The sequence below is a fragment of the Lontra canadensis genome, unplaced genomic scaffold, assembly GCF_010015895.1.
Source record: "Lontra canadensis isolate GAN:19392208 unplaced genomic scaffold, GSC_riverotter_1.0 scaffold235, whole genome shotgun sequence".
In the NCBI taxonomy this organism is placed as follows: Eukaryota; Metazoa; Chordata; class Mammalia; order Carnivora; family Mustelidae; genus Lontra; species Lontra canadensis.
Window position 1 is genome coordinate 369,871 of NW_022631229.1, and position 21,055 is coordinate 390,925.

At 56.5% G+C, this 21,055-nt stretch overlaps 5 protein-coding genes across 11 annotated transcripts in view; 4 read left to right on the forward strand and 1 right to left on the reverse strand.

Annotated features, from left to right (window-relative positions):
* Nucleotides 1–553: 553 nt before the first annotated feature.
* Nucleotides 554–3,167, reverse strand: PAFAH1B3 (platelet activating factor acetylhydrolase 1b catalytic subunit 3). Of its 2 annotated transcripts, XM_032849611.1 has the most exons (6): nt 3,142–3,167; nt 2,677–2,770; nt 2,406–2,495; nt 1,643–1,759; nt 1,440–1,562; nt 554–876 (listed from the first exon to the last, which is right to left on the reverse strand). In XM_032849611.1, exons 2-6 carry the CDS (start codon nt 2,752–2,754, stop codon nt 589–591), a joined length of 696 nt encoding a protein of 231 aa, XP_032705502.1. In that variant the 5' UTR covers nt 2,755–2,770; nt 3,142–3,167; the 3' UTR covers nt 554–588. The 2 variants fall into 2 exon arrangements, with proteins under 2 accessions (XP_032705502.1, XP_032705503.1); XM_032849612.1 differs by lacking the exons at nt 2,677–2,770; nt 3,142–3,167 and adding an exon at nt 2,604–2,671.
* PRR19 (proline rich 19) lies at nt 2,611–7,372 on the forward strand. Of its 6 annotated transcripts, none has more exons than XM_032849608.1 (3): nt 2,611–2,654; nt 6,155–6,761; nt 6,847–7,372. In XM_032849608.1, the coding sequence occupies exons 2-3, from the start codon at nt 6,161–6,163 to the stop codon at nt 7,317–7,319; spliced, it is 1,074 nt and encodes a 357-aa protein (XP_032705499.1). In that variant the 5' UTR covers nt 2,611–2,654; nt 6,155–6,160; the 3' UTR covers nt 7,320–7,372. The 6 variants fall into 6 exon arrangements, with proteins under 6 accessions (XP_032705499.1, XP_032705496.1, XP_032705501.1 ...); XM_032849605.1 differs by lacking the exon at nt 2,611–2,654 and adding an exon at nt 2,763–2,947; XM_032849610.1 differs by lacking the exon at nt 2,611–2,654 and adding an exon at nt 3,907–3,966.
* A 1,696-nt stretch (nt 7,373–9,068) lies between these two features.
* On the forward strand, nt 9,069–17,491 carry TMEM145 (transmembrane protein 145). Its single transcript, XM_032849616.1, is given in 16 exon segments — nt 9,069–9,179; nt 9,181–9,231; nt 10,001–10,075; nt 10,192–10,269; nt 10,352–10,438; nt 10,531–10,632; nt 10,738–10,822; nt 10,931–11,002; nt 11,120–11,188; nt 11,623–11,703; nt 11,787–11,865; nt 12,011–12,104; nt 12,823–12,995; nt 13,825–13,945; nt 15,973–16,179; nt 16,671–17,491. Coding segments are annotated over 16 exon segments (1,692 nt in total). The 5' UTR covers nt 9,069–9,110; the 3' UTR covers nt 16,920–17,491.
* LOC116862354 (transmembrane protein 145-like) lies at nt 16,933–17,491 on the forward strand. The gene is made up of 2 exons (XM_032849617.1): nt 16,933–17,049; nt 17,146–17,491. The coding sequence occupies exons 1-2, from the start codon at nt 16,943–16,945 to the stop codon at nt 17,327–17,329; spliced, it is 291 nt and encodes a 96-aa protein (XP_032705508.1). The 5' UTR covers nt 16,933–16,942; the 3' UTR covers nt 17,330–17,491.
* A 432-nt stretch (nt 17,492–17,923) lies between these two features.
* MEGF8 (multiple EGF like domains 8) overlaps nt 17,924–21,055 on the forward strand; it is a 37,604-nt gene continuing 34,472 nt past the window's right edge. Inside the window, 1 exon segment of the mRNA XM_032849628.1 lies at nt 17,924–18,856. Coding sequence (XP_032705519.1) covers nt 18,670–18,856 — 187 coding nt within the window. The 5' untranslated portion in view covers nt 17,924–18,669.

The following is a 21,055-nucleotide window of genomic DNA, read 5'->3' on the forward strand; positions in this document are numbered from 1 at the left end:
GCCCCCACATGGCCCGAGCCAGCACTGCAGCCAGGCAGCAGGAGCCTCTCTGGGGCTATACCCCGAAGGGCCAGCCTGTGGACTGTGCCTCCCTGGCGAGATGGATACCCATGCCCTGTGTGGAGGGAGGGCTACCTGCGATGGGGGAGGTCAGAAAGCTTCTGCAGGAAGTGGCATCTAAGCTAAGACCATCTAAGCACCAGAAGTTCCAGCCTGGGGGAGATCTGCTGTAAAGAGGGGAGGACAGCTTTGGCTGGGCTTTGCTGGGTCACCAGGTTTCCAGAATTCTTACTTAACCTTGACCGTATAGGGTAGAGTGGGCAAACTGACTTCACCCAGTGTGTTACTGATGGGTGGGGCCTGCGTTTAGTGTTACTGGTAGTAGAAACCTGCCAGACTCCACAAGAACCGGAGGGCCTGGATGGATCGGCCGATCCCTGCTTTGGGTGGAAACAGAACACCCTCCGGAGCTCCAGGGTCACAGAGGTCGAGGTCGAGGTGGAGGTGGAGGGACCTAGAAGGGCTGTCCCATAAAGCAAGAAACAGGAGACTAAGGAACGAAAATTTAATGTCGGGGAGGGAGAATGCTTAGGGTGCGGCCTCTGGCAGGGGGACCCCCTGGCCCTGGTCTTGGGCCAGCAGACGCAGAAGCAGGGAGTGCAGGGCTCGACAGACGGGTGTGTAGCCCAGGCGGCTCAGGTGCAGGTAATCGTACATGTCATGGTGACTTATGGTACCATCTGAGTGCACAAAGCCGGGGTCGGCATCCAGGAAGTGGGCCCGTGGGTGGCCAGCCAGTGCTGCTCGGACTAGCTCGTTCACCCGTCGGTTTTTCTCACGAAGTGGGTTAGGGTGCTGGCCCCTCGGAAGCAGGCCCTGAGGAAGGGCACCAAGAGTCATGAGGAGACATCCTACTGGCATCTGTGCTCTGGGCCAAACAGCTCACCCTCACCACGGAGTCCCCAGCTGTGCAATATACTAGTGATGGGAAAGTGGGGGATTGGCGGGATGATTCCCAATATTGCATCTGAGACCCCAATTCAGCAAGAACCTTTTGGGTGTTTGTATCTTTTCCAAGTATCAATCCTAAAAATATCAACAGCGTGGCAAAGGGTCAATCCCTCTTTCTGAGGAGGAAAGGTTCCAGTTAGAAGTGATGGAGCCTGGATTTGCCCTGGGAATGTCTGACAACTTCTAATTGTTTTTGGTTTGGCAACACCCCCAGAACCTTCAGCAGTTTCTTGAACAAAAGAGGCTCCCTGGTCCCTGAACGTGACCTTAACTGCAGTTGCTGGGTCTCCAGCAAGCTTTGATGTGAGCTTCTGCATGAAAGTCACTGCTCTGCTGCCCTGCTCCCCAGAACCAGCTGCGGTTGCACCTGAGGGCGTCCCGGGCCACTGCCATTCTCTCTTCCCTGACACCGCCCCCCAACCTCTCACCAGCACCACGACGCGGGCCTGGGGCTGCCGCTGGTTCACCAGTTCCACAATGGCCTTGATGCCACCAGTCACTTGCTCTGCTGTGTGCCCATGGTTGTTGGTACCCACCCAGACCACCACAATCTGTGGAAAGAGAGGCAGGAAGCAGAGGTAAAGGGGGAGGCTTATAGGGGGCTTTCGCTGCCCACCCAAGCTCTGCTTACCTTGGGTCGGATGTGTTCCAGCTCCCCATTCTCCAGCCGCCAAAGCACATGTTGCGTGCTATCACTGCCAATGCCAAAGTTAAGTGCGTGCAGAGGAGAAAAGAGTTCCCGCCAGATCTGTGGGCAAGAAGTGGTGTGGGCACAGGGGCGACAGCAGCAGGGACCACCGCCCTCTGTCCGAGTATGCACCAAATTTCATTCAGCAAGGAAGAGCCGGCCCTGCCTTATGGAAGCAGTTTGGTCAAAACCTCACCTGATGCAAACTTAGTCTAGTCTCCCTTTCCTGGAGACTCATAGAAGCAAGACTCGCTTTATGGAAACCCATTCAGCTTGAGTCATGCACTGAACTACTAGCCTTACAGCCGATGAAAACCATTACAGTTTGACCTCACTTAGTGGAAAGGTAACACAACTGGGCCCCCTTTGTGGAGAGCTATTCCAGTTGACTTTCATTTCGCAGAAACACTAGGGCTTTGAGGATAACCATTCTTTGTGAATATCCATCCATTCGGGCTGTGCACTCTCTTAAGCAAACCATAGAGTCTCACCTCAGGCAATCTTGCAAGAAAGCCTCCAACTGACAAAGACAGGTCACACAGTTCCTTGTCGGTACAATGTTGCACCTTACACCAAGATTTTGGGTGTGGGATGCTGCCTGAGGCTATTTTGGGTACCTCATACTCCTTCTGGCCCCGCCTCTGATCCAGGTGTGTCTGTGAGGGCACAGGTCGGGGTGGGGCAGGGGGACCGGGACGAGTCTCACCTCGCACTGGTGCATTAGCTGGACCAACGAGTCCCCGATAAAGACGACTTCGGGTTCCTTATCTTTGCTGTCGGCCACGAACCGATGGTGCTATGGGGAGGTACAAGGGAGAGTCAGTGACAGGCGCCCTTCTGGGCCCGCCTCGCTCCGCTTCCTTAGGCAGCACCACCCCGATTGCCGGGTTTCCTAATCACGTACAGAGAGCGGCGCCAAACAGCTGCTCTCTCGAGGCCCCTCCCGGACTCCTGAGTACGCGGGCCTGGTCGCTCACCAGGGACATCCAGCGTCCGTCGCCCTGCACGTCCTGCACCGGCGTGGCCTTGCTGGCTGGGTTCTCCTCTCCGCTCATCTTGGCGCCGCAGCTCCTGCAGGATGGGCGAGCGGGGCCGACCCGGGAGAGTTGGCCGAGGAGCTCTGCCACGCCCACCCCTCCCTTCCCGGCAACAATGGACGGTCCCGACGCCCGCAGTCCAGCGAGGACAACGGCGGATCCCGGGCGCCGCCTCCTCTGCAGTAGCGGAAACCTTCACTTAGAAGGGGAGGTAGAATCGGGAGCCCATGCTTCCCCCGCGGCGGCCGTGCAGTGGACTCGTCCAGCGCTTCCCGCCCAGGCCACTCTTTCTCGGGCGGCGGCTGCTAAAGCACCCGGGCGCCTGGGGACAGTGGCGAGACCAGGCAGCACCCGTGGGGGAAGGGAGAAACCACCACACCTGCGTCAGGGGGAGGGGCGAGCTACCTGAAAGGCCGAGAATTGGCGGGGGGGTGGTGGAATCTAGACTCTTTCCTTGAGGGGAGAAACCGTTTGCTATAGGGCGAGAAATGTGCGGAAGGGATCACCAGCTGTGTGTGTGAGAGAGAGAAAGAGAGAGAGATCACCAGCTGTGTGTGTGTGAGAGATCACTAGCTCTGTACGTCTCATTCACGTGGTGGTGGGGGGAGGGGAGTGAGTGGACGAGTCCATTCCTGGATCCCTTGAGGGGGTGACTCGTACGCACCTGGCTAGGAGGGGACGTTCCCATTTTCTACTGATGTGGGGAGAAAAAAGGAAGATGGCAAAATGTGAAAAACAGAGCCTCACTTGTAAGGCTAAGGCACCACCACGGTTTTAGTGAGCTTATATGTTCGTGCCCCCATCCCAGACCCCCTCTCAAAAGCACCAGTTTTTGTGGCATAAAATCTAAACTACCATCTTTGCATTACATACACCACAGGTGCTGCAAAGAGGGACCCAGAAGCTGCAGAAAGAGAAAGGAAACTAGAGATGCCACAAGGCCCAGGTCCAGCCTGGCGCCCCTCCCGTCCAGCTCATCTTGCAGATTCGTGGCCTCGGTTCCCCTCCCTAAACCCACAGGTGTGTCTGGGCTCTGAAACCTACATCCATAGCCAAAGCCACCTAAAGTACCCCCCCCCCACAACTCCCCATATTAATCTCAAGTCTTCCCAGCTCTTCCTGTTCTCAGGGACCAGGTTGGGGGGGGTCCCCAGCCCCCCTAAACTTCCTGGTTATATTCCTGTAGCTCTACTCCCAGATGGAACCTTTCCATCTGTTGATTCTTTCTAGGTAGGTTGATACTGAGATCGTCCTATTTACCATGTTAATGTTTTGCCTCCATCCACTAGCCTGAACAGGGTCTGACTCATAGTACCAAGAACTTGAATGAATATTAAATGAATGGGTCAGATCCTGGCCTCGTCCCAGTGTTTTGGGGAAGAGAGATGAGACACAGCTGGGAGAAGGATCAAGGTTGTGATTAAGAGAAGTAGAGAAGGAGGAGGAGGAAGAGAAGGACTCTGAGGGTGAGAGGTTTCCTAGTTGTATTTGAGTTAGGCCTTGAAAAGTCAGGAAGACTGGGTAAGCAGTATTACATGGGTAATAAGGCTTATTAGGGCATGGGAAATACTTTGGCCATAACTTGATTTTAAAGGCTTGGGCTGTGGGGGGGGGGCGGGGGTGGCACCTGGGTGGCTGCCAACTCTTGATTTCAGTTCAGGTCACGATCTCAGGGTCCTGAGCATCCTGCTCTGCGCTCAGCAGGGAGCCTGCTTGAGGATTCTCTCCTTCTCCTTCTGCCCCTCCCGTTGTTCAAGCTCGCTCTCTCTTAAGTAGATAAATACAACTTAAAAGAAAAAGATTAATTAATTAATTTGAGAGCATGAGCTGGGGTAAGGGCAGAGGGAGAGGGACGAGCAAGCTCTCCACTGAGCAGGGAGCCCAATGCGGATCTCAATTCCAGGACCCTGAGATCATGACCTGAGCTGAAGGCAGACACTCAACCAACTGAGCCACCCAGATGCCCCATGATAAATACATCTTAAAAAAAAAAAAAAAAGTCTGAGGGAGCAAGTGTAGATAGATAAATTGGAAAGGTAGAGAAGGGCTTCTGGAGGCAAAGCTTAGCAATAAACAGCTTTGAGGCATTCATTTCATTCAAATCGAGAACTGTTTCAAGTTAGGTATATTCGCTCATTTCATACAGCCACCACATGAAGAAGGAGGTACTCCTCCCAACTCCATTTTACAAATTAGGACACTGAGGGTCTTGGCAGTTACACAGTTTTCCATGTCACACAACTCAAACATGCCAGCTTGGGCATTTGAAGCTGGGTAGTCTAACTGCAGATCCAAGTTCTGAATGACTCCACACAGATTGGGAAAGAATTCCGTGACTGCCTGGTGACCGGCTGCACATAAAGACTACGATGGCCCCTTCTCCCCTTCTGCCTCGCCTCATCGCACTTTCCAGACAGAAAGTCCGCTAATAGACATCTAAACCAATCAGCACTCAGGAAGGGGGTGGGCCCCAGTGGGCCTCACAACCAATTGGTGGATGGGAGGTGTCTAAGGACAAATGAGAGATGTTTCTGACAGTAAGGCTGGAATGGGTGGGACTATAACCGGCACCCGGTGCCTCGTGCCTGGCGGGAGGGAGCCGGAAGTCCTGGGAGCAGGAAGCTAGAGGGAGTGGGAGGGCACACGCATGCGTGTTGTACGCAGGAGGCCCAGCGTGAGGCCCCGAAGAGACCCCAGTACGTCGTGAGCTAGGGTTACCGCGGAAAAGAAGCCACTGCACCCCACAGCCACGTGGGGTAGGTGGGGGGCAGGGTTCGTTGGTCCAGGAGAAGGTGAGATGCTCCACGCCCTGCCCCCACCATCCGTTCCCTCCCTCCCTAACCTCAACTGCCCACCCTTGCCTCGTCTCCTACCCTAGGCCACCTCGCTGGTCCTGTGACTAGGCCCTAAGTCCTGGTAGCTCCGCCGTTGCCCTTTCTGCTTTCCCGAGGTCTTCTCAGCCTCTCCAGCTTCTTTTCTGCTATTTATCTCTTCTGCCTTTCTCCCTCTGCCATCTCTTTCTGCATTCTCCAGTACCTCCTCTATCCTTGGATTTTTCCTCTGTCCACAATCCCTTACTGGTTCAGCAGATACCTGTGGTCTCATGATCCCATCCCCCCCCCCACCCCCCCATCTTTTAGCTATTTCGTTATGTCCCGCCACTCTGTAACCCTCTCTATTCCCTGACATCCATAGCCAAGGATCTTCCCATTCACCGCGACTCCCTTGACCCCATCCGACCTCTCTGACTCCTTCCCTGACCAAACCTTTGCCAGTCGCTCCCTCCCCACTACCTTACTCCCATCTCATCTCTGTAAGTAGTATTTCCACCTCACCCCAAACCATCTCTTCTTCTCACCATTCACTTTTAGTTCCTGATTACCTGTATACCGATGACCATCCTAGCTTTTTCTTCCAGGACACAATGGACCCCTGGGGGCCAGCCCCCCAGCCTTTCCAGCGGTCTGAGAAACCTGGTCGTGTGCGCCGTCGGAAGACCAGGCGGGAGCGCAATGAGGCCCTGATGGGCAACCGCCGGCCATTGACCCGTCAGGATCCTCCTGTGGCCAGTCAGGATCTCTCTGTGGCCCCTACCGCTCCCAAGCTTGTGGTCATAACCCAGGGCCGGCTGAGCCGGGAGCACCGGGGTCTCTTCAACCATGAAGTGAAATCTCTGGACGTGGCACGGCTGCTTAGCTGTGAGTCCCTGGAGCCAGGCACCCCTTCATTCCCCACCAAACCCTCCCCAAGCCCAAGCCGGGCCCAAGAACCGGCCCTGCAGTCAAGGGGCAAGGAGAACCAGGTTCCTAGAGGCTCGGGCCCAGGCCCACCCAGTCCCCCAGAGATCCCTGGCTTGGGACAGCTGCTGGAGGAGCTGCAGTGCCAGCTGATTCTGCCACAGGCCTTCCCCAGGAGGAACCTAGTGCAAGAAGCCAGGGATGCCATTGTGGGCACCTTACAGTCCTGCCATGGCTGTGTGCCTGACCTCACCCTGGTGCTCCATGACTTCCAGCCATCCTTACCAGGTGAGCCTGTCTCCCGCTCCCTGTATTCCCCTTCCCCTGTCTGCTCTAGCTCAGCTATCCCCCATGCTTTTTTCCTTTGTGCCAGGGACCAAGCCTGGAGGCCCTGAAAGCCAAAGGATGACACCCTCCTGGATCAGCAGCCCCGAGCAGGCCCTAGGGGAGGGGAGGCAGAGGAGGCAACGGAGGACAAAGGAGCTTACCTTTGCTATTTCTCATACCTCCAGCACTCCCATGGTGCACAGGGTGAGCCTGGCACCGCCAAAAGGTCCCTGGCCACCACCCTTGCCCTTGTTGCCTTCACCATCCGGGGCAGCCTGGGGCCCCCCAACAGCCTTTGACCTGCTGAAAAGCATCTGGCTCGTAGCCACACCGCCCCCTCCCCGGCCCTGGGGGGTCGGGCCGCAACAACCCCTGCTTCAGCCACCATCACCCTTGTTGCCTGGAACCTCTGCCCTGGACTGGAGCCCCAGCCCTCCTGCCCCACTGCCCAGCCTCTCCTGGGTAGTGGCCCAGAGCAGCCCAGAGGCCTGGTCCTTTCCACCCATGAGACTGTACTGAGGGGGCTGAGGCTGGGCCGGGGGTACTCCTAATCACCTCAATAAAGTACCTTCTACATGGTCCCCTTGATTTTCAGTGAGTAGCTGACCAAGGATAGCAGTTTTGCTTTGCTCTGAGTTCTGGGTCCAAGATGGAGGGGAAGATGCCGTCACTTATCACCTTCCTAGGGTTTGAGGGGCCAGAGAGCTGGGGAAACCTGGGGCTTTAGTCAGTTCCACACATTCACCCAGCGAAGCCAACTATATGCCAGGAGTGTAAGGAAGGAGTGATGATTCTGCCCTGGTGATGAGGGAGTTGTTCAGAAGGGAGCAGACCTAGACCTTTACAAGTCTTAAGATGAATAAAAACTTACCAGTAGTGGAGGAAAAGAACATTTCAGGCAATACTAGGAACGCTGTTCTGTGGGACAGTATGAGCATGTAGTGCATATTCCTAGGCTATCCTGGGACCTAGAGTGAGTCACGTCCAGGCCCTGCTGTTGATGGGCTCCTGGTCCAGCAGGCACAGGGACTGTGTTTGCAGGATCATGACAGGAGAGGGAGAAGAGGCCTGAACCTGCCTTCCAGACTTTTTACTTTGGCCCAAGATACATTTTACATTTTTTAATTAATTGCCTACTATTACAGACCAGTTTGCTTTAAAACAAAAGCAAAACCAAAAAAGCCCAACACATTTCTGGCTTCTCTGGGGTAAAAAAAAAAAAAAAGGAAAGAAAGAAAGAAAAGATCTGGCAGCAGATCTACTATCCCTTCTGGCAACAACTGGCTCAAACCGAGGAGCCGAGGCCGCCTGTTCATGGGGTTTACACCGAAGTGTTTCATGCCCTTATGTTTCCTGCCTGGCCCCTGGCTTAGAAAGTTTCATAAAATGATATTTTGAGGAGCAGCACATTTTTTGCAGAGGAGGGGGAGGAACGAAGCTAGAAATGTTTGCTGGAATCTGATCAGGAAAAGGAAGCTGAGGGACTTGGATGCTACTCTTTAAAGCTTTTCCAGGGATCCCATTGCCCACTGGGAAACCATAAGGTTGGAACCAGCTGGTAGGAGACTGAACTGGGAGATTACAGGACTTGGCTGAGGTCTAATGAGAAAGTGGTAATGTTGGGTTTTGAACTCAGGCAGTTGATTTCAGCCCTCTCTGGGCTTCTCACAGCACCACCTCTTCTGAGGCAATGAGCAGGTTTCACACCCTGGTGAGCCGTGACTGGACAGGGTCAGGCAATGGAGTGTAGTGGTTGTGGCCCAGGGTTGTGCCATCTCTGTCTTTTGTGACCCAGAACAAGTAGTTTGCCCTCTCCCGCCTCTTATGTCTCTGGGCACTTCACGGAGCCCATGGGATCTTGGGAGGACACAGATGGGGATGGCTGTCATGCCAGCGGGGATGAGCAAAGAGGAGTTTGGGGACTAAATTTGGGGGAGGTCAGGACAGAGTTGGGGTCTGTGGGTTGGGGGTCATCCCAAGATGGCAGTCTAGAGGAGGAGGAAGGGCTTGGGGGAATGGGAGTTCAGTGTAGGACATGGGGAGCCAGAGGTGTCAGGGACACTCCCAGAGGGGAGGCTGGGGCGGGGTTGAGAGGCTAGGAAAGGAGCGCCCTCTCTCACACCGATTGAGAAGGCGCCAGACCAGGGCACCCCGGCGTAGGGGGCGGGGAGCGTGGCGCCCGGCGGCCCCTTTAATCGGGGGCGCGCGCTGGCCGGCCCGCGCGCTCTCGCCGCCGTCGCCGGGCCGGAGCGGAGCAGAGCGGGAGCCGGAGCAGAGCTGGGGCCGGTGCCGGGGCCCGTAGCGGGCGGAATGGAGCCCCCGCGCGCGCCCGCTATGCGCCGCCTGCTGCCGCCGCTGCTGCTCCTGCTGCTGCCATTGCCCCCCCCGCGCTCGGGCCAAGTACGTGCGGGGCAACCTCAGTTCCAAGGAGGTGAGCGCGCTGGGCCCTCCCATGCCACCCGCCGGGCCCCGGGGACTGGAGGGAAGGGAGGGAGGAGGGTGCCGCCCCGCCCCCTGCCGCCCGTCCCCGGCAGTCCCTGGGAGCCGCCGGGAGAATGGGGCTGGTGTTGGGGGTGGGTGGGAGGACTGGGTCAGTGATGAGGCTGTGGGGTAGAGAAGAGACTTGGGGGTTATAGGAGGGACATTGAGGTCAGAGCTGGGCGGTGAGGAGGGACGGGTTGGGAGAGTCAGAGTTTAGGGTGGGGGTGGGGGGGGAAACGCCGAGGTGGTGCTGAAGGGACAGCACTTTTCACTCCGCGGAGAGCCTTGAGTTCACACTTCTGCTCAGGGTCGGGAGAGGGCCGTTTGGGATATTCCCCAGGACAAGATGGTCTCTGGGACTCCCGTGGGGGGGGACATGTGTGTGCATAACTCCCCGGGGGGGGGTGATGGCAGTCAGATGGTGTCTGGGACTGAACGTGGCTGGGGTGGGTATCTTGCCCCCCAGGGTCTTTCTCAGGGCACTGGGGAAAATGGGAGAAGTGTTTTGAGGGGACAAAATAACTTGGGGTGGGGAGGCACCTGAGGCAAGAATCCTGGACACAAAAGGCAAAGGGATCACAGAAGAATTTGGGAGGTAACTTGGTCCCGTTAATGCTTCTTGGGAAATCAGGTACCCAAGGGTAGGGAAGGAAAGTTGGGGGCCCGTGGAGTGGAGGAGAGTTCTCAGAGGACTCAGCAGGACTGGGCCCCTTTTCCAGGACTGGCTCTTCCTGACAAGATTTTGCTTTCTTTCGGATTATGGCCGACTGGACTTCCGCTTCCGATACCCTGAGGTGAGACTTCCCTGACTAGTCTCCTTGCTGAGGCTGGAGACTCCCTCTGTCTCCCAAGGCAAGGGCCATCCCAGCTCCCCGGACTCCCCCAAACTTGTAAATCTCTGGGTCTGCAGGCCAAGTGCTGTCAGAACATCCTCCTCTATTTCGATGACCCATCCCAGTGGCCAGCTGTGTACAAGGCAGGGGACAAGGTGAAGGCCGTGAGGGCATATGGGGGGGGAGGAGGGAAGGTTGAGGCTGGTCAGGGGGTGACCATGTCCTTGCCTTCTCCAGGACTGCCTGGCCAAGGAGTCCGTGATCAGGCCCGAGAACAACCAGGTCATCAACCTCACCACCCAGTACGCCTGGTCAGGCTGTCAGGTATAGGCCCAGTCTGGGGGAGTGGGCAGGTGCTGAAGGCCGAGGGCTTGGGGGCTGCACAGAGAGGCTTCACCTTTCTTTCACTTTCCCAGGTAGTGTCAGAGGAGGGAACCCGTTACCTGAGCTGCTCCAGCGGCCGAAGCTTCCGCTCCGTGCGTGAAAGGTGGTGGTACATCGCACTCAGCAAGTGTGGGGTAAGGGGCTGGGATGGCCACCTGGGCCTCCTCCTCCTTGCCTTGCTGCTGGCCCCCTGGCTGCCCAGGCCCCCCTACCTGCTCAGGCCTCCACACTCTCCACAGGGAGATGGGCTGCAGCTGGAGTATGAAATGGTCCTCACCAATGGCAAGTCCTTCTGGACACGGCATTTCTCAGCCGATGAGTTTGGTGAGCATATGGGGACCCGAAAGCCAGGATCTTTGTGGGACTCTAGAATGGGGTGCCTGCTGACACCCAGTCTGACTGAACCCTTTCCTCCTTCTACCAAATCGGCAGGGATCCTGGAGACAGATGTGACTTTCCTTCTCATCTTCAGCCTCATCTTCTTCCTCTCCTGTTACTTTGGATGTGAGTCCAGCACTTGGTGGGAGTGGTGGGAGGTTGGGAGTTATGGGGGGGAAGGGTTGGGGGAGGTGGGCTACTCTCCTTTCCTGTCTGTGAACCCCCTTCCCCTACCTCTTCTAGATTTGCTGAAGGGTCGTCAGTTGCTCCATACAACTTATAAAATGTTCATGGCGGCAGCCGGAATGGAGGGTGAGGTTTAGATTAGCCCAGCTTTGAGTGCTGTCAGAGGAGGGACCTAGGGTCCAGATACCTGGGTCTGAGAGAGGAGGGGCTGGGGGCCTGGGGCCTGGGTCTGAGGGAAGAGGGGCTGGGGCCTGGACTCCTAGGTCTGAAGGAAGAGGGTTTGGGGGCCTGGACCCCTGGGTCTGAGGAGGAGAGGGCTGGGGCCCTGGACTCCTGGGTCTGGAGGAGGAGGTGGCTATGGGCCTGAACAGCTGGGTCCCGGTGACGAGGGGCTGGGCCCTGGACTCCAGAGTCTCCTAGGACATCAGTGGGAAGGAATGGTCTAGAATCCTGATGGGGACGAAGGAGAGATTCTGCTTGTCTAGATTATAGAACTAGGGAACAGCGATGCCCCAATGCCAGTTTTTGTCCTTTCCTCCCTCTGCCCATTCTCCCCTCAGTCCTGAGCCTCCTGTTTTTCTGCATCTACTGGGGCCAGTATGCCACCAATGGCATTGGCAATGAGAGTCTGAAGATCTTGGGTGAGAACGAAGTGGGCCGGGGAAGGGTGCCCGGGCTCTCTCTGAGCCCTGTGTCTGACACACCCTCTCCTCCCTCCTCCCAGCCAAGCTGCTCTTCTCCTCCAGCTTCCTCATCTTCCTGCTGATGCTCATCCTTCTGGGGAAGGGATTCACGGTGACACGGTGCCCAGGCTGGGGCGGGAGGGAGTGCTGGGGGGAGGTGTGGCTGGACTAGGGAACAGGGCACACAGGTGGATCTGGGGGGTGGCTGCTCACTTCTCCCTGACAGCCCCCACCCCTGCTGTCTCCCCTCATGGCTGGCCGCCAGGGGCCGCATCAGCCACTCGGGTTCCGTGAAGTTGTCTGTCTACATGACTCTCTACACCCTTACCCACGTGGTGCTGCTCATCTATGAGGCTGAGGTGAGTGCCTCCCGCCACTGCCCAGGCCTTGCCTCCCCACCACACACCCCACCCAAGACTTTTGGCCACCTCCTCCACCGGTCTGCCAGCCCTTCCCCACATCGCACTCTTGCTGGCTCGCTGTCTCCCACTCTGCGATTTCTGCCTGCCCATCTGTCTCTCTGAGTGCCTGCCTCCCCTCTTCACCATCTCTGTGGAGCCTTCTTCCTCCTCCCTCCGTCTCTCACTGTCTGCCACATTTATGCTCAATGTCATGCCTGAGAGTTCAGGAGTCCCGCACACTGGCTCTCCCACTCCCCAGCTAGCTGACCTTGGATGATTCTTGCCTGTTTCCTCTTCTGGAAAAGAAGGAAGATCTTACCTATCCCTGGGGGGCTCCTCTAAAACTTTATATCACCTTGGCTTTGACTTTGGCCCAAATGTGTCCTTCTTAGCCTCAGTTTCCCCCTCTGTGAAGTGCGATGATAATAAGACCTGACTCACCGAGTTGATGCAAATGAAACTCTCACGCATGGCAGGTGCCTCGCCACTTGTTGGGCCCCTGGTAGCTAATGTATTCTCTTCCTCTATGTGCTTCTGTTTCCATTTTGTGCTCTCCTGATGCTTCTGTCCTGACCAAGTACCTCTGCCCCCTGGGTGCCCAGGGGTGGGGTCTGGGGGTCCCTGTGTAGGAGGGCAGGGGGTCAGGGCTATGATGAACCCTCTTCTTTGGGTCCAGTTCTTTGACCCGGGCCAGGTACTGTACACGTATGAGTCGCCGGCAGGCTATGGGCTCATTGGGCTGCAGGTGGCGGCTTACGTGTGGTTCTCCTACGCCGTGTTCATCTCCTTGCGCCACTTCCCGGAGAAGCAGCCCTTCTATGTGCCCTTCTTTGCTGCCTACACTCTCTGGTGAGACATGCTGGGTCCTCAACCTGTCCCTGTCTCCTGGTCCTGGGGCTTCCTGGAAACCGCTGTCCATTTCTCAGGCCCTGTTCAGTGAGGCAGCTGTCCCAGAGTCTGCCACTGACTCATTTTATGACCTGGAAAAAAATCACTTTCCCAAATTAAAAAAAAAAAAAAGAGCTTCAGGTTGCCTACTCATAAAGAAAGCATTCTCTTGAGCATGCGTCAGGCAATATGTAAGGGCCTTGTATCTGGCACATAGTTAAGTGTTCAATAAAAGCTAGTTGTAATTTTCTATCATTGAACATGACATAGCAGTACAGTAGACAGATTCTAAGCCTGACTGCCTGTGTTCAGGTCCCAGTTCTTAAAGCTTGTAAGCTGTGGGACCTCACGCAAATCAAGGAAATTCTGTTGGCCTCAGTTTCCTTACCTGTTTAATGGGAATGAAAATTGTACCTCCCTCATAGCATCATTGTGAGACTTAATGAATTTATATATGTGATACACAGTGAGTCCTTAATTGTTATGCTCTTTTGTTAATTCATTCACCAAACATCTTTTTCCTCTCAGGCACTGGGGATTTGGGGTGGGGTGGAACTGAGTTAAATTCAACCTAGTATTTGCCTTCCAGAATCTCCCAGGCCAGTGGGATTCCTGCCCCCTTTTAACCTCTGGCTTCTGAAGGTCACACTGGCTTTTCTCCAGCTTGGGACCCACCTGGGCCCTGTGTGTGTGTGTGTGTGTGTGTGTGTGTGTGGCAGGGGATCTGGGGCCCTGGGGTGGGGAGGAGGGCAGGGGCAGTGTCTCTGCTGACCCAGTGCCTCCCCTTCAGGTTCTTTGCAGTTCCTGTGATGGCCCTGATCGCCAACTTTGGGATCCCCAAGTGGGCCCGGGAGAAGATTGTCAATGGAATCCAGCTGGGGATCCATTTGTATGCCCATGGCGTGTTCCTGGTGAGGAAGGGCATCCAGGTCCGGGTGGGAGCCTAATGGGCGGAGGTTGCGTGAGACTGAACCTTCTGTTTTTAGCTCTCCATCCATTTCCTTCATTTCATCCCTTTAGTCACCCAACAGACATTGAGAGTCTGCTGGGTTCCTGCAGGCTGCTCTCCTGTGATCCCCCCAAAGTCCACCCTCTTCTATTCCTTGCTCCCATCTGGCCTCTTCCCCAACCCTATCCACCCCCCTACCCCGTGTTTTCTTTCTTTTTTTTTTTTTTCCGTGTTTTTTTTTTTCTTAAATAAACTCTACACTCAACATGAGGCTTGAACTCATGACCCTGTGATGAAGAAGCTACATGCTGTACCAACTGAGCCAGTCGGGCGCTCAACAACTCCAACAACCCCACCCTCTTTCTTTGACCCCCTCCCATTCCCATTCCAGACCTGTGTCCCCAGACTCTCACATTTCCCTTCTGTATCCTTCTGCCTTTCCCAAACCCCTTCGTCACTACTCCTCCCTTCCCTGTCACCTTCTCCCATCTGCCATTATAGGCCATTGTTCAGGAAGAAGCAGGTGGGGTGGGCCAGGCTGGGGTCCCAGGGGCCTAGATCTGAGTGATATCAAGAAGATATCAGCACCAAACCTCTTCTTTGCCCTGGTTTATATCCTATCTGGCCTTCTGGGAGACAGTTCATGTGTCTGTATGTTCATAAATCTTGTTTAATTGTCAGACCAGTCTCAGGACAGGATGGGTAATGGTTGTTGAGTCCACTCTACAGAAATGGGAAGGAACTAAGGCCCAAACAGGGGAGGTGACCTGCGAGGGCTCCATGGCCTTTGGTATTAGTGCAGGGACTTTGAGCCCAATCCTTCTCCAGCAGGGGGAGCCAGACAGGAATACAGACATTGATGAGGGCCCTGAAGCCTGCCTGACCCCAGGTGTCCACAATGTGCTCTGGGTGGGGAATGTACTCAGTCACAGGCCCGGTCCCCCATCTTCCAACCCACAGTCTGACTTAAGTTAAAGATTCACCTTCCCAGCACAGCCCTTCTGGAAACTCTGCAGGAAATCAGAAGGGACAGAAAGAGAAATGCTGGGAACCATCACTTGCTGAGCTCTGCATCAGGGGCTTGCGTTTCTGCTGTCTCCTCATCTTTCCAAGTAGGCACTGCAGTCCCTTTTCCCCAGCGAGGATCAGGTAGTTTTATCAATGTGCCCCAGATCCCATACTCAATGAGCTGTGGGACAATGAACATGGAAATGCAGTGCCCTTTTAGCTATATTTCACCTTCAGCCAGTTTTTTTCCTAAAAAATGCTCAGTTGAGCACAGGTCCACCTCCCGCATTCCTTGTCCTTACTGAGCACAGCCTTGGGGGGGGGGGGGGGTTGGGAAGTCATACTGGGCTCCCATGTGCAGTGCTAGAGTCACACCCAGTCCCTGCCCTCGTGTCCTACTAGACTAGACACATCTCTACATCCAACCAATATTTACTGAGCGCTTATGAGCCAGGTACTGTTCTAGAAGGTATTGGGGATTCAGCAGGGAACTGAACAAATTCCTGCCTTCATGGTGCTAGCATTCTAGAATCTACCCGGTATTGTCCCAATTGATCTTTCTGTTTATGAAAATATTCTGTACTCTGTGCTGTTCAATGCAGTAGCTACTATCCACATGTGGTTACTAAGCACTTAAATGTAGCTAGTGTGAAGACAAAAATTTTCGTTGTTTCCTTTTAATTAATTTAAACATAAATAGCTCCATACAGCCAGTGGCTGTCATACCGCACAGTGAAGGACGCTGACACTTAACCGACCAGCAATAAGTCAGTAATCAGGGCCCCGATGGAGGAAGCATCACAGGGCGGTGGATGGAGGAAAAAGGTGCAAGCCCAGAGTAGGTGCCTAATCCAGGATGAGGGGCCGCAGGGAATCCTGTGGGATGTCAAGTGAGGGGAAATCCTTAGGACCCCATGTTTACGAAGCCGGTCTGAGGCCTGGACAGTGTTTCTCCAACCAGCACTTGGCCTCTCGCCCCAGATCATGACCCGCCCGTCTGCGGCCAACAAGAACTTCCCGTACCACGTGCGCACGTCGCAGATCGCCTCAGCCGGGGCCCCGGGGCCCGGAGGGAGCCAATCCACCGACAAGGCCTTCCCGCAGCACGTCTATGGGAACGTGACGTTCATCAGCGACTCGGTGCCCAACTTCACGGAGCTCTTCTCCATCCCCCCGCCCGCCTCCTCCGTAAGCCCCGCGCTCCCGGCGCACGAGGAGCTGCTGGCGCCGCCCCTGGAGTACCTGACCCCGCTCCCGGCCCCGCCGCCGCCCCCCTCTCCCAGACGCCTCAGCCCACCCCCAGCCTTTCGCACACCCCGAGCCCCAACACCGCGCCGCGATCGCACCCCGGCGCCCGCGCCCACCCTGCCGGACTGGGTCCTGGCGCTGTTGCGCACGCCCCCGCAGACGCCACGCGCCGTGCCCCCGCCACCGGCCTTCCGCGGCTCTCCCCCCCACTCTCCGGCCGCCGCCGGAGTTCGCCCCGCGTGCTCCGACGCCGCCCCTTGAGTACCTGGCCCCGCTGCCCAGGCGCCCGGTCACCCGCTCCTTCCCTGATTGACACCTGCGCCCGCACCTCGGGAGGGGGGGGCTCCTTTGCGGGGAGGGGGTCGGGACTTCGGGGCCGCATCTGCCCCCCGTGGGTCCTGGACGGCCTCTGACCCTGACCCCCCTCCCAGGCCGGGAAGCAGGTGGAGGAGACGGCGGTGGTGGCGGCGGTGGCCCCGAGGGGCCGCGTGGTGACCATGGCCGAGCCGGGCGCGGCCTCCCCGCCCCTTCCCGCTCGGTTCCCCAAGGCGGCCGACCCGAGCTGGGATGGCCCGACGCCGCCCTACCAGCCGCTCGTGCCCCAGACGGCGGCGCCGCACACCGGCTTCACCGAATACTTCAGCATGCACAGGGCCGGGGGCACCGCACCCCCGGTCTGAGCACCCTTGCCCACCCCCACCCCATGGTCCGCGTGCCGGGCCCCGGCCGGGCTCCGGATCCCCGCTCTATCCCGGCCCCAGGGTTCTGCCATCCCAGGCCTTCCCGACCCTCCCCACCCCGCGCGCCCAGGTAGGGGTGCGTACTGTCCCGCTCCTCCCCGCCCCTTCCCCCGACTTTTGTGCCAAACGGTCCCGCGGGAGCCGCTCTCCCCGTCCCCTCCCTCAGCCCCTGCCCCGAGCGGCACCGGATTCTGGGCTCCCGCTGTTTCGAGACCTACGGCCCCCTGGCCCCCTCCGAGACCTCTGATCCCGCCGGACCCCGGAACACCAGTGACGATCGCCGGGACCCTGCCCGTGACTCTCCAGGACTCCGCGACCCCCAGCCATTGCTCCTGGGACGGATATTGTGAATCTGGTCTTGACTCTGAAACCTTCCCTTGGATCTCTGTGACCTCGGACCCGAACTCTGCCCACCCCTGTCTCCATCCGGGGGCCCTCCCTTAGGTCCCCGGCAAAAAGACTTTTTCCCTTCTTGCCAAAATAAAGCGGATTCGTTGAGTTTTTATCTATAAGATGGACTCTTTACATCTTGATGGTTCTCAGAGGCGGGGCGGAGCATGAACCATTCCAGGGTCTGGGCCTCAGTGTGTCCACCCGTGAAATGGCACTTTGGGAGGGCCTGTATAACCTGGCCTTGATACGGGCCCCGAATCTGGGAGCACTGAATATCTGAAGCATCTAACAGAACTCTCCTACTGCGCGGCTCCTCTATTTTTACCGTTCCTTCTCCAGTCAGAGCTAGAGGCGCCCTCCAGTGGCACAAACTTTCCTCAACCACCTGTACCCCGAGGCTGGGTCGCGATTTCAGCACTGCGCGTGTGTAATTCTCTCTTCGCAGGCCAAGGCGATCACTGCTGCGCACGCGTCTGGGAACAAATGGGCGGGGAAGTTTCCGGAAGTCTCCCCCTGTTGGAGGGGTGGGGTTGGGTGCTCCGCAGTCCTCCCAGGGCCGCTCTGACCAGCGTCTCTGCGACTTCTCGCCTCCTCTCCATCTTTCCTCCCACAGCGGCCGCTCGGCCCCCGCCCCCTCGTCCTCCCAGCGGGTCTTCCCAGGCCGCTCTGGCCCGAACAACCCCTCGTCTCTCTGATCTGGTCCATCCGGCTCCGGAGGGAGGCGCGGGTGGGTGAGCAAGAGAGTGCGTCTATGGGGTCCAGGCCCGAGCCCCTGAAGACGGGCTCCGCCCCCGACACCCGCTCGCGCCCCGCCCCCGGCTCTAGGGGTTTTTCTCGGACCTTCTGGGCCTGGCCCGGCACGACCCGCACCCTCTATAGAGGACCCCGCCGGGCTGTAGAGCCCTTCGCCCCCTGGGGACCGACCCGTATATAAGGTCCGTTTCGGCCTGCAGTGGCCCGCGTTTATAACTGCCGGACACCGTTTATGGGGTCAGATAGCCTATGGGGACCCGTGATTATAAGGGACTCCCACGGTCCCTAGGGGTCGGCCCCGTCCATAACGACCCCATTTACAGGTCCTTCCATGGGTCTGTAGGGCCTTCCCCGTGGCTTCCAGAGCCCGTCTACAGCGGCGGTTCCCTTCGTGGGGTCTGAGACTCCTGGACCTCCGTGGTCTACAAGACCATGTCCCGTCTATAGAGGTCACATTTGCAGGGCCTCACGCCGGAGGGAGGGTCCTCTCCCGGTCTTTAATAAGGCCTGTCCTAGTCTGTCAGAGTCAGTGCGGGAAGCGGCAATGGCCCCGGGCAAGGCTCCGGCAGTGGCTCTGGCTCTATCTTTGGCCCTGCTGGGGCAGCTGTTCCCTGGGGCCCAGGCAGGGGACTGTAAGGGGCAGCGGCAAGTGCTGCGGGAGGCGCCCGGCTTCGTGACGGATGGTGCGGGCAACTACAGCGTCAATGGCAATTGCGAGTGGCTCATCGAGGGTGAGTGGGGCCGCGTGGGTCACACACCCACCCATTCGCTAATTCATTCATTTGTGCACTCATTAATCCCACTCACCGCATTCCCACATCCCTGTTCTGGTCCGGGCCCTTTGCTCTGAAGCGCAGCCAACGTGGGCCCTGTCCTGGGAGGCCTGGAAGCCTGGTGGGGGAGTTGCACACAGGCCCAGATGGACAGTTACAAGCCAAGAGCATCAGTGAGAGATATTCTGAATAATTGTTAGCAACTTGGGCTCTTAGCCCAACCACCTGCTTCAAATTTGGGTTCCACTGCAGCTTCCTTTCTGTGAGGTCCAGCTTCCCCTCCTCCCAGGTAGCATTCATACTAGTACTGACTTCATAGGGTTGTTGGAATTCAATGAGATCATTACTTAACGTGCCTGGCACATGGTAAGTACACAGTAAATGGTATTAGGGTAATACTGTTATTTTTAAAGTAGTCCAGTAAAAGCATTTTTTTTTTTTTTTCCCATTCACATGCCAGACATTATATTTGCTACTGGGACATAACAGATCAAGGCAACTCTAACAATCTGTGATGAGTTGGGGCTTAAAATACAGTGGGGAAGACAAACACATGAATAGACAGTAAAAACCTAGAGTGGTTGGAACTGTGATGGAGGAACCCCAGGGGCCTTTGGGAGCCAGAGGAAGTATCTGGCCTGGGGGCTGGGAGAAGAGAGAGGGCTTCCTTGGGGGAGGAGATGTCTGAGCTGAGAGCCAAAGGACCAACAGGAATCACCCAGGAGGATGGAAGAGCATTCCAGAGGGAACAGCCTATGCAAAGGCCCCATCCTTACCCTTATGGGCTCCTGGTCCAGTGGGGGAAGCAGACCCACCCCCAAGGAGTGGGAACCCCAGAGGACCTCTGATTTAGCTTGGCCTGTAGCTAAGACCAAAAGCATATGAAAGAGGGAACAGAAGGCCCCCCTAGGCCAGGAGTATGTATAGCCCATGCAAAGGCCTGATAGCAGGAGGGCTGATGTTTTTGAGGACCTAGAAATCTGTGCTATGACACAGAATACATATCTGTGCTAGGACAGAAATATAGGAAGACAAACCGTGAACCAGAGGGTGGAGGACTGATTTTGAGCTCTATCCTGAGGGCACTAGGGAGGTGTCATGAGAAGTCCAGAGGCAGTGGCTGGAGAAGTCCAGGAAGGCTTCTCGGCAGCGGATGTAGGAGCTGGCATCCAAGGAGTGGTAAGAGTACCCCAGAGAAGGTTCTGGGCAAAAGCCAGAGGAGCGATGTCCTAGATCACGCACGGTCTCCCTTTACAGGCTGCAGACCTTGGTCTTTATCCGGGGACACTGGGAATTTGTGGGAGGGTTTTGAACAGGGAAGGGCATGATCTGATTTATGCTTTAGGTCCCCATGGCCGTTGTATGGAATATGGATGAAGTCAGTTTCTTGAGGATGAGTGTGTCTGTCCCCAGCGTGGGGTCCATTCCTGTCTGGGGGTGTGGGTGGGCACAGGATAGGAAGTATGGTATGTGTTTGATGTACACATCATTCTTTGGCCTTAAGGAGCCCCAGCCTTGTTGGGGATGGTAAGGCTGGCTGCAGATGTTATTCCTACAGTACGCTCAGGGCTTGAGACAGAAGGAGGTAGAGGGGTTGGGTAGATGGGTCTAGGGGGATGAGAGTATTCTTCTGGGGGGTCACAGAAGAGGAGCCCTTGGATAGGGTTCTGAGGCATACATAGGAGTTTGCTGGGTGAGAAAAAGGAACAGCTTCTGCGAAGACAAAAGTGAGGCTGATGTGTCTCAGGAGCCATGTCTAGGTTTTTCTGGTCTGATCGGACTGCTGGCTGAGAGGTATGGAGGACGCCCCAAGCAGGGGAAGGAAGGCCTTGAATGTCATGCTGAGCAACTTGGCTTTTTCTCTTGGCATTGGTGGGGAGCCACAGAAGGATCTTGAGCAGGATTTAGAGCCACCTGCCTGGTGGGGGCTGGCCTAGAAACTTGGTATGCTCATCCTGCAAGAGAGGAGGAGGTGGAGAGGGGCCGAGAGCACAGAGAGGTATTTGGGAAGTTTCACTAGTGAGATCTGGGGACCACCTGGCTGGATGTTGGAATAGGGAGTCCAGGCGACTTCCAGATCCTCCTTGATCTCCCATGCTTCCCAGTGCCTGTCACCTTTGAGAACCAGCATGTTGCCCCATCTTTTAAAAAATAAGC

Excerpts from the sequence above, each read along its gene's own strand:
- LOC116862354 (XM_032849617.1), top strand. The coding sequence starts at position 16,943 with ATGGTCCGCGTGCCGGGCCCCGGCCGGGCTCCGGATCCCCGCTCTATC. Across the intron at positions 17,050-17,145 it reads TCCCCACCCCGCGCGCCCAG|CCCCTGCCCCGAGCGGCACC; the intron begins GTAGGGGTGCGT and ends CCCCTCCCTCAG.
- PAFAH1B3 (XM_032849611.1), bottom strand. The coding sequence starts at position 2,754 with ATGAGCGGAGAGGAGAACCCAGCCAGCAAGGCCACGCCGGTGCAGGAC. Across the intron at positions 2,496-2,676 it reads ACGGACGCTGGATGTCCCTG|CACCATCGGTTCGTGGCCGA; the intron begins GTGAGCGACCAG and ends ACCTCCCCATAG. Across the intron at positions 877-1,439 it reads AGGCCCGCGTCGTGGTGCTG|GGCCTGCTTCCGAGGGGCCA; the intron begins GTGAGAGGTTGG and ends GCCCTTCCTCAG.
- PRR19 (XM_032849605.1), top strand. The coding sequence starts at position 2,852 with ATGGACGGTCCCGACGCCCGCAGTCCAGCGAGGACAACGGCGGATCCC. Across the intron at positions 2,948-6,154 it reads ACCTTCACTTAGAAGGGGAG|GACACAATGGACCCCTGGGG; the intron begins GTAGAATCGGGA and ends TTTTTCTTCCAG. Across the intron at positions 6,762-6,846 it reads CTTCCAGCCATCCTTACCAG|GGACCAAGCCTGGAGGCCCT; the intron begins GTGAGCCTGTCT and ends CCTTTGTGCCAG.